The sequence below is a fragment of the Lygodium microphyllum genome, chromosome 9 (assembly GCF_053477565.2).
Source record: "Lygodium microphyllum isolate KBCC chromosome 9, Lygodium_microphyllum_v1.1.10, whole genome shotgun sequence".
Lineage (NCBI taxonomy): Eukaryota > Viridiplantae > Streptophyta > Polypodiopsida > Schizaeales > Lygodiaceae > Lygodium > Lygodium microphyllum.
In genome coordinates, this window is record NC_141143.1 from 21,440,619 (window position 1) to 21,452,084 (window position 11,466).

Sequence of the window (11,466 nt, forward strand, 5' to 3'; positions counted from 1 at the left end):
CTAAATATGATAATATAAAAAAGGAAACATTCGAGCCTTGCTTCAAGATTCCCATCACCATGTTTAGAGACCTACACATTTCTTCAGTACACAACTTGTACAATTTTGAGATGAATAAGTTCAAATATTTCCCTTTTTTTTATCAAGTTAATGGTGAGAGAGACATCCTAACTCAAGGGATTCACGATTTGTATATCCTCTACATCACATGCATTCAAGGCCTATTTATAAATATCCTTATGTGTGACTTTTTATTGAATAAAACACAACCCTTTTCTATTCAATAAGTAAATAATCCCTTTATATTGTACCCTTTTGTATGTAAAAAATATATAGAAATGGTATTTGAAAATGACATTATTTTGAACACATGCGATACATACATATATTCATAAGTGACTGCCCCGAGCACCCTAAATCTAACAAGTTGAGAGAAAAATTTTAAAAAAAATTAAGAGACTTTCTCTTTATCTTTAATAACAAGGAAGTCATAGCCTCAAACAAACAAGGGATGATAAACTCTGTATAAAGAAGCTAATTGACCAAGTTTGGCTACATTGTTTCTCTCTTTCTATACAAGAGTATTAAGGGATTAAGATGGTTATGGAGGAACTATATGAGACCTATAATTGCAAGCTAATCAATCAGATTATTTAGCATTTCAAACTCAATAGTCAAACCAGTTAGAATGACTTTACAAGCCCACTAAATGAACATTCTATACATTTTTGGACATTGATAGAGGAAACTCTTTTCTTTGTCTAAATTAGGAACTTGAAAAAGGAGCCTCATATATGTTTGAAAAGTTACTTCCTTTTTGGGAAAAACTTCTTTGGTAGCACAAAATCTAAACCTTAGCGATTTTTAAGTACACATCTATTGCGCATTTATTAGGCCATAAGACAAAGCACCATCAAGGAATCCTAACACACAGTTAACAATGTGTTTATGCCACATTTACAAAGTCATGTAATAACTCATTTGTAGACCCATTTACAATATTTTAAATCTATGATCTTGTAACACGTAAGAAAATGTGTTTCGATAGTCATTCAAGAAAAAATTAAGATCATTGAAGAAAAATAAACAAAGAATAAGACCAACAAAGATTTTGTACATTAAAAATATAACTTTATGAAAACCATAGATCCTTAAGACATTTGAAGTGAGCTAAACCCTTGGATCTTTTGAGAAGAGGTATCTCTCCACCTCACAAAAGCTCCCATAAGGGAAAAAACAAAATCCAATTGCATGGACACTAATTCAAAATGAGAGAAAGCTACTAAGACCACATGAGTAGATGTGAGCCATGCTAAACCAGATGCATTTTGCCTCAAGGGGTGCACCCATAAGAAATCCCTTCCTATCACATACATTCAACAGGGGTATTTAAGAAACCTCTCTCCTTACATATTATGAGGTAATAATGTTACACCACATTCTTAAGAAACTTACATGTTTCTTTTCAAGTGCAATACAAGCCCTATTCATAAGTGTAATACTATAAATTTATCCACATTTGATCAAATAAAACACCCTCCTAAAAAGCTTATACCATACATTTACATTTTTGGAGGTGCACCCCATTAGCTAAAGTGATGGATGATTAAAGAATCTAAATTTGAAAATTTTGAGATTGTTAATATATATAGAAAGTTGAATAGTTAAAAACGTCTTTAGATCATCAATTTTGAAATTCAAGTGAATGAGATATGAACCTTAGTCAATATAATAACAAAAGAGGTTTTCGAGTCCTTAATGACTCCCAAAAAGTACACATACATTACAAACTTCTAAATTTGAAAATAAAAAATTTGAAATATTATATGACTTATTTGATATAAAGAGTTACATAAGGGGTCCATTTGAGCTTTAAAACTATGTTATATGAATATCACATAGATGCATGTCTTATTTGGGATTCTCCACGACTCCCTAAAAACCCCCTCCCCCCCCCCCCCTCCAAAAAAAAAACCCTTGAAATTTGATCATGTGTGAGATGTAGATTGAAGGATATAAGTAGTATGAACAAGAAAATTTGGAGCCCTCATTATTTGCACGGTCATGTGCAGTTATGAGACAGTATGCACCACATGCATCTAATTGTGTTCCATATATCAAAAGATGCATAGAGGACCACATTATGTAGTACCGCTTATAAGTCTACTTAGGCTTGTCTCTCTGTCAAGAAGCATAGAAATAGTGAGAGACATGATTAAGAACTTTGAGGTTGAAGTTAACACAGTACTAAGAAGGGAAATTTTAGGGATTGACATCACAACTCTAGAAAGGCAATAGTTCTCCCTAAAACAACTCTAAAAACATAAAAGATGGAGATCAAATAACACATCTATTTTTGCCTTTAACTGAATAACAACACCACTTTTTAAAAACCTTATTGAGTTGTTGGATTTGTGGGTCCAAGAAAACTCACCTATGTGCCAAAGTCAAATGGTTAACTAGATTCAATCAACTAGTTAATGGTTTTAAAAAGGTAGAAATTTTAATCTGGACCTTTTCTCGTGTACATGTGTACTTGTTACTTTAGTTGGTTTACATCTCTTCCATTTTCAATGGAATTTGATTATAAGCTTTTTCAAAGTACTTTGATTCATTCCGCAATTGGATTATTGATAGATTTCTTGCTTTTGTGCACATGAAGGTTGTTGTCTTGCCTCATAACTATGGCCTTGCTTGCTTTCATTTTGCAAGCATTTGGATGTTGCTCAATTTTGTGTATTCCTAGATCCCCCCCCCCCCTTTCAAGAACAAAGAGAATGACAAGGATTGCAACCAGGCAGGACTTGACTTTCTAGAAGTCTCGTGCGTCAAGTTAGCTCTATGTGGTAGTGGCACATCTCTTAGATTTTGCTCAATTTTGCACATTTCCAAATGCCCACCCTTGAAGAGTTGAAAACAAAGTGAATGAGAAGGATGGTGTGGGTATGGGAGACTTCAGATTCTAGAAGTCTTGCAAGTAAGGCTAGCCTTATGTGGCACATATCCAACCTTTGTTGCTTTGAAGACTCCCAGCTCAATTTACTTGCTTCAAAAATGTCTATTCAAGTCCCAATGTGGCACTATACTAAGTGGTTAAGGCTAGAACAAAACATTATAGGGGATCTCTATGTTAGTGATGGACATAAGCTGTCATCTCGATCTATTATCACACACAAGTGGTTACCATGGTGAGCCAATAATGTGGCATCCGATAGGTGTGTCAATACTATAAGGGGGTGGTAGGGGGCAAAAGAAACAGGCACTAAGGAAAAGAAGAAAGGATACCTAGAACGTTTTGGTTGCCGTAAGCCTTAAATCAATGATCTATTACCTTTCATGTCTAGATGATAATCAACATGGATTTGCAGAAGGAAGGTCTATAAGATATATGGAATTGTATATCATTGCAGTGCTTATTTTGAATCTTTACTATTAGTTAAGGGAAGGTTGGGGCGGGTGCCACACGGCAGCCCCCAACCTCCCCACAAAGAAACGCGGGGGTGGGTGCCATGCGTCCAGCACCCGCCTCGCCGCGAAAATCGCGCCCGCCCGCCTGGGCGAGTCTAGGGACAGAGTGCCTAGTTTCTTATTAAGTATTAAAGTTGAAGACGGTCACTGAGGGGACAGTAGAATCATCAACTTCACGCAAGAAGCTAATACATTTAGAAGATGATAGTTCATGAGAAGACAAACAAGAGCTTACGAGTTGCCGAAGATTACCTTCTTTAACGTTGTGATGAAGGTCCGGTAGATATATTTCCAAGCTGACCTCCCTTGTGTGCAGAAGTAATTAGCTTGAGAGACACTACGGACGATGGTAAATTAGCTCGCAAGCCCAAATATATATCAAAGGCTGCACACAGAAACAATTAGCGGCCTAAAGAAGAGTCTAAATATGTCATTTGAAGAAAGGATCGGAGCATAACTGGTAGGACGTTGTAGTCATGAGTCATGTAGCGAACTGCTTAATATTCAGAGTTTAATGGCTGTGATTACTGAGTTGTATGATATTGCGAAGGTGGTAAGGCCCATCTTCCGGATAATTTACATGATCCTGACATCATCAGTACCAAGCAGAAGCTGAGAGCAGAGGGTGGCTATGCCATCCCAAGGTGAGGCAGCCATCGTTTTCTTGTACTGTGTAGCCATCACCTGAGTACAAACTCAGCAACATGCTTGTTTGCTTGAATGCATTAGAGCCCAAATGCAAAGGTCTGAACCCCGCATTGCTCATCCTTGACCTCCATTGACTCAATTTCTCATGCCTCTCCAGCCTTGCCTCCCCTTCACAAGCCACAATGTTGACTATCTCCCTTCCTAAATGCATCTCTGCCAGCACCGCTGCCATGCTCTCAGCTGGCCCCGCGCTTGCTTCAATCGAATCAAACATTGTGCAGTAGTACTGCAGAGCATCCATGAACCTCTCCAAGAAGAAAGGGTTGTTGTGGTTAGCTTCTTGCTCAACCACAGTGATAATCTTAGGGTTAAGGCTCTTGACCGAGCGCAGAACTTCATCAATAGGTGTCGGGTATACTGTAGAATCAGAGTCACAATGCAGTAATTTATGCAGCTGAAGGATGGAGTTCACTGCCACAGCTTCTCCTGGCTGGACTTGCAACATCCATGGCTCCACATCATCAAGCTTTGATGCCACTACTCCCCTGAAGTCAAACTCCACATTCACTGAGTCTGCAAGCTGAGCGAGCTTTATCCCCACTTCCTGCAATACATCCTTCTCATCAGGTTGTGGTGGACCTATGCCTGTGAGCCGCACACGAGCAGGCGGGCCACCAGGCCTCAAAGCTAGAGCTTGTATCAAGACAGGCCATTGCAAGCCTTGCATCAAGCTGAAATCGATCAGATGGACCAGTTTATGGCCTTCAAAGGCTTCTAGGATGGCTTGATTTGCAGTGAAGTGGGCAAACTTAAGATATGGGCAGGTCTCATAAAAGTGAAAGTAGAGCAAGTCCGTGTAAGCATCTGTCTGAGGTTGCAGATGGTGAAGGCAATTGATGTTATATATCCGTCTAGCAAGTCCTTCAACAAAATGTGCTGCAACTTTTGCCATGGGACCATTGGCTTGAGGGTAAGACAAGGCTTGGATCTCTTTGACCAAGTTATGGGCTAACTTCAGCTCATGCTTTTGGACAGCCTCTGCACAAGCCATCAGCAAATACACAACCCTAACTCCACACTCTTGATCAGCTTGCTGAGCAGAGAGCTCATGGAATTGTGCTTGTGGTTGCTGGAGCTGTCGCTGCAGCAGCTGCTGCTGCTGGGGTGCCTGATAGGCGACTTGGTGGAGCCGCTGGTTCTGTGCCTTCATCATCCATAGATTCTGATCAACTGAACCAGAGCTACAGTGTTCTTGAGGCGCTCTGTCTTTCGTCTGCTGCTGCTGCTGATAATGTTTCGCAGCTTCATTGCTTTCCTGCTGGCTTGAGCTAACGATTACAATAGGTTGATGATCATCGTGAGAGGTGTATGCCTTCTTTTGATGCATCAAGGTACTGGATTCCAGCTCCTGATGTTGACCTAATTCCTGTGGATATAATGGGGCACTGCAGGCCGAAGGCAATACTGTGCTGGGGCCATTCTCTCTATAATGGCTAATCAGATCATCCAGCTCGTCCATGACATCCAGTGAGAGGCTCTCCACATTGACGATGGAGCAGCTACTGGTGCCAGCAGCGGCGGCCGATCCTTTGACACAAGAAGAAGCGGCAGGGGAGCTGCAGGAGCCATGATTGCAGCCCTGGTGGGACTTGTTATAAGTGAGTTGGGAGGTGGGGCTGGGGATGTCCAAGCAGCAGGCGGGGGGGGAGCTGTGAATATACGGGGGGTTATATGTGGATGGAGGAGCTGAGGGCGCAGCAGGTGCAGCCTGAGCGGCTACTGTCTGACGAAGCTCTCCGATCATGCATTCGATCCAGGCCGCCACATCGGAAGGGTTGTAGTGGATCATATTGGTCTTGGGGGACATGATAGGGCGGCAGATGCCGGCCTCCTCTGCGGCACACAGGACGGACTGCAGCTGCTCCAGGCGCTCGGCCACGTGCCTCACATCCGACCGTCGCACAGTGTAGCCCGCATGGGCCAGCAGAGCGTCCAGATCCTGCAGCTCCGCGGCCACATGTTGGAGCTGCTGCTGGCCGCCACCGTAGTCGGATTTCCGGCAGCTCGAGGCGCGGTTGTGGCTCGAATTAGAGGAGCAGGATGTGGTGGTGACGGTGCTAGGTTCCATGGTGGGTGGCTGAATTAGCTGAATGGTGAATTAGCCCAGCCTGTCAGTGTACCACTGTGTATGGCTGTGCAAGGAGAAGGGTAGCTTTTGCGTGGCTGGAGCCATATGAATGAAAATGAGAGAGAGAGAGAGAGAGAGAGAGAGGGGGGGAGGGCGGTAACAGGTTATTGTATCAGATTAGAAGCGCTTTGACGTAGGGTGATTTTTAGAGAGAGAGAGAGAGAGAGAGAGTCGGGGGGGTAAAACTACTCCTGTATGAGATTATATTAGCGTTTGACGTAAGGTGATAGAGAGAGAGAGAGAGAGAGGTAGGGGCAACATGCGTGTGTGCATGTGAGAGGCTAGAGACTCATCAGACTGTGTATGTGTGCTTTTGTTCCCCGTAATGACGCACCGGGCAGCAAGAGGAGGAAAATTGGGGAAGACGAAGAGGTGAGTGGGTGGGGGTGTGTCATGGATGTCTCAGTGTCTGTGTTTGTGTTGTTGTTTGCTTATGCAGGGGGAGACGAAGAGGCGAACGGACAAGCAAACAGACGACGCAGACAGACAGACAAGAAGAGGAAGGCAGGCAGAGACTCTGTGACGAGAGAGAGAGAGAGAGAGAGAGAGAGAGACGTGTTTCACCATATCCCAGCAAGAAGCATCTACCACACGCAAATCCTTGAGATTGCCCTTGATAACGTCTTCAGACCTGTTCTCACAACTGGCCAAACTAGCTGTTTCACCTCCAAATGTAGAGACTCGAGACCCCTCTTTACGTTTCTTAATTTATACGGCAAAAACAGAAAATGACAATTTATAGTATTTGCCCATGTTTTTATTTTTTTCTTATCACGATACTTCGAATTTGGTAAGCTTTCTATTGAAAACAACTTGCAAGTTTTCCTTCTAGAGGGTGACATTTAAATATCTTTACGCATGGAATTGCAGGAGACGCTTCACATGACGAATTTTTGGAGATTTCTTTAATTCAGATATTTTGTTCATTCTCATGGGGGCTAGTTTTGCTTTTGTTGTGATTATGGATACTAGCTAGTCTGGATTGGCGTTATATCAATTGGCTATATATTTTCCGTGAGCACCACCTATTGTTGTTAATCACCACCTAGGGGTGATGAGACCCTCGTAGTCACTCCATATAATACCAATTGCCCACCTTGTTGCAACAATGATGCCTAGTTACTCTATTCGATGCATTTGACCACTCATGGGATGTAGGACCTTAGTTTTAAAATCACACTGGCATGTGCATAGATGTGTGTTCGAGTATCCATTGGAAGGTTGTGTAGTTACACAACCTGTAGTTACACACTACAAATATAGAGTCCACACACACACACACACACACACACACACACGACCACACCAAATCGATAATAATTTCGTATATCCACTAATCTCATGTGGTCCATATGTTTAAAGCCATCCTGCTAGAAGATACAATAAACTCGATGGACTATAATGGCACATAACACTTGAGCCTATGTTTTATGAAATAAAATGGACACGTTTGGGACCATTCGTGCTATGAGTAAAGTGGTTTGTACATGTTATATGAGTAAAGTGCCTTGCAAATCTAGTGCTATCAGTTGAGGAACTGATCCCATACAGTGATGAAAGATGTGGTTACTCGATCACATTGGAAGAATAGGTCCTTTCTTGTAGGACAAGTTCTATGCCCACCATCAATATGGACTTGAAGGGTGAAAGCATGCTAAGGTGGCTCACATAGTTTTGTCCAAGGCATGAACTATCACAACACTATAGCACTAAAAAATTTTACATCAAAATGTATTATGGATGTGGAAATTTGTGATGTTCTAAATATCAAAGGGCAGCACTTTTGAAGAAGATTCTAGCTTTTTCATGTCCAAAAAGTTTTAAGATGGTCTTGAAAAATTTTATTGGTCCCCAGTTTTTCTCATTACTACTATGATAATCTGCTAAACAAGCACAAATAGTGAGCCACCTTAACATGGTTTTACCCTAAAGCAAATGAGCAAATTGCTAAGACATTGGCACAAATCTAGAGAGGTAGTTACATCAATATATGTCCCACAAGGGCAAAGGCAACAAATTGAGAGAGAGAGAGAGAGAGAGAGAGAGAGAGAGAGAGAGAGAGAGAGAGAGAGAGAGAGAGAGAGAGAGAGAGAGAGAGAGAGAGAGAGAGAGAGAGAGAGTGTGTGTGTGTGTGTGTGTGTGTGTGCACGTGTGCATGCAAGTGTGTGTGGGCATGCACACACATGTCTGCATATGCCTAACTATTGTTCTAAATATACATTTGTTCTTATGATAATAGAGGGACCAATATGAGTAGTAATACTTGGAGATATGTGCATGTACCTGTAAAGAGGTGGCAAAATGGCATCCACAACATAGTAAGATAAAGCCATCATGCTTAAATGGATGAGAATATACACTACTTCAACTCATAGCTTCATAGACTTTGAGCAAGAGGTATCATCTCAACATTCTAATGAAAATGTCCTCACTTAAAACTCACCATGCAAGAGGTTAGTATTGGCTTAAATATATCCTCTCAAGTAAAAAAAAATAGATGAACCAAATTCTTTTATTTTCTTCAATTTATTATCTCCTTGATTTGAGACTCCTTAAATTAATGATGTGGATCTTTGAACTTGCAATTATTACTTTGCCTCAATTCATAAGGTTACTCTCATGGGTGTGAAACTATTAGAATATGAAGTCTATCTATGGCCTATGCATGCTTGTAATTGATCTTAAAAGTGTAAGGTTGGTACAATGAACATCGTAGGCATTCTAACATTGTAAAATCTTATCACATTCTAGATTTTTGAAGCCTCTACTCAATTGTTCGTCAAGACCTTCTCCTTTAAGTGACTATCAAAACCATACTCGATGCCCTAACAGCTTGAAGGAGACGTTATGTCTAGGTGTAACTTCTATTGGAAATTTTGTCTTCCATTCATTTATTTCACAGTGGAAGTAAATACTAATTTCTCTAGGTGAAAAGGATCTATTGAGACAATCGAGCATCACTCCATATAGAATCAAATAGACGTCACTCACATCTACCTTTTTCTATAGTTATTATGATGAAGATTCTTTGGAAATAAAGGAAACAAGGACTCACAAAGTTGAAATGAAGTTTACATGAGTAATCAATTACAAGTCCATGCAATGTTAGGAGAGAAAGAATATGTTTACGCTAGAATCACAAGCTTTGAAGCTTCTAGTAATTGCATTGAACTTTTTGCATAGCTCTACATTAAATACATTGAATGAACTTTTTACCTGAATTGTTAGGATGATATTCCTCTTGCAAATAGTGGTTCAAGGAATAACAATGCCAAGTGGCTAGCCAAGTCAATTAGGTTAGAATCACTTTGCTTTCCATGCACTATCGGGTCCCACAAAACTTAAGGCTCATGCATATATGCCCTATAGAAGAGTCCATAATAGTTAAGACTCATGGATGTATTCTTTCTAGAAGATCATAACATGTTGAACATTTTCATGGCTTTGTGCTCCAATAGAAAGTACTAATGAATGGACCTAAGGTTCACTTGTATTACACCTCCTTATCTTCCACAACAATACAATAGAGCTGTTATGATATGCATGTCAATACAACTTGGCCCACTCAATTGAAGAACGTGTCACCAACTATGAAATATTGTTGTAACCTTGCGAAAATTTTATGAAATTGGTAAGTCTAATATGCAAACTCATACTTCATGTAGGAAAGTACAATCCCACTTAGCACTTGTGCTCATTGAGCATTCATAAAACTTATAACTTGTATATTTTTGAAAAAAGGCTATGTATATATCTCCTTATTTTATACAAGTGTACAATACATAACAAAAATCTCCATCTTCAATTTTAGAAAATCCTCATACACACATATTCTCTATTTCTCCAAACCATTAGAAACCTCCTATATTGAGCTCATGTGCTATCTTACATATATCTCGACTACTTAATCCCTACCCCCCCCCCCCCCCAAACCCCCAGCTGGTGGCCTAAGAGATAAACTTACTTTTTTAAAAACTAACTACAATCATGAAGATATTGAAGACATGTAAAAGAGGATAACCATTATGTTATTTTACAAGTCTATGTTCTTAGGATATGGATGCCGCTTAAAGAATAGAAAACATGCCTTACCTAATTGCATTACATACTATATGCATAATGTCTCAAACAAATTTCCTAAATAATTCCACTTAAATATATATATTAATAAACACAATTGAAAACCTTTAGGTTGATTTCTTCTTGCATTTCAAATTCACAAAGTATATTGATATCAATGTTTTAACTGTGCAACTATATAGCATGTTGATTACTTAAACTCCATCCCCTAGTATGCAAGCCATTTACAGATAGATGATTTGAAAGCATCCACAAGAGAAAGACATATCAAAATGAAGCTCTGTGAAAAATCATTGGTATATGTTATCCTTGATATGCACCCACTATATGAGAATAATGTTTTCACAAAAACATAATAAAGAAATAAATTCATTTCCTTTTCAAAGTTATGCATAGACCTAAAGTTATATATTAGCACTACATCTTGTGATTCATACAGAAAAAGCTAAAGTATCCAAGGAGCTCAAATTTACCTAAGTAGGGTTAGTCTCAACTTTTCAAGTGCTACTTTGTTTCATTAATCATATTCTCTACAACGAGGGTGCAAAAATGTTGATATTCTTGAGATTTTCATGTTCATTATTCAATGAGAATTTATTTCTTCATTGAGAGGTTAGAATCTAAAAACTAGATTATGAGTTCTTTAAAATTGTTACCTATGGCTAGACAAAGAACATAAACAAACATATGTGTATATAAATTACGCATAGAGCTAGTAGATTAGATAATATACAATAAGTTGAGGTTAAGAATTTTAATTTTTGACTTGCAAGTTGTAAAATTAACCTTTAAATTCTAATAATTTGACATGCCCTAACAAAGCCATATTAAACGTTATTGTGACATGTGTGAATAATGTTTAGAAGTAATTTTTACGCCATTTTGAGTGTGCGCATAAATTTTAGTCATGGCACATTTTTTGTCAAAAGCTTTCTAACACATTCTCTTTTAGCTTAATTTGTGGTTTAAAGTAGAATTTGCCTCATAGAGTTGAATATGGCATCAAGGAGAATATTTTTCTCTCTCTCATAGATTCATCGAATTCCTTATCATTTTGAAAATATCAGTCTTCCAAAATAAAA

General features: G+C 39.4%; 1 protein-coding gene across 2 annotated transcripts; it reads right to left on the reverse strand.

The window, feature by feature from the left end:
• Positions 1-1,961: 1,961 nt before the first annotated feature.
• LOC148030854 (DELLA protein GAI-like) lies at positions 1,962-6,375 on the reverse strand. 2 transcript variants are annotated; one of them, XM_087684389.1, is made up of 2 exons: positions 3,721-6,375; positions 1,962-2,181 (listed from the first exon to the last, which is right to left on the reverse strand). In XM_087684389.1, the coding sequence occupies exon 1, from the start codon at positions 6,242-6,244 to the stop codon at positions 4,064-4,066; it is 2,181 nt and encodes a 726-aa protein (XP_087540515.1). In that variant the 5' UTR covers positions 6,245-6,375; the 3' UTR covers positions 1,962-2,181; positions 3,721-4,063. The 2 variants fall into 2 exon arrangements, with proteins under 2 accessions (XP_087540515.1, XP_087540516.1); XM_087684390.1 differs by lacking the exon at positions 1,962-2,181 and having other exon boundaries at positions 3,641-3,853; positions 3,927-6,375.
• Between the last annotated feature and the right edge of the window lie 5,091 nt (positions 6,376-11,466).

What these genes read in the sequence shown, in the direction of transcription:
- LOC148030854 (XM_087684389.1), bottom strand. Translation starts at nt 6,244, where the DNA reads ATGGAACCTAGCACCGTCACCACCACATCCTGCTCCTCTAATTCGAGC.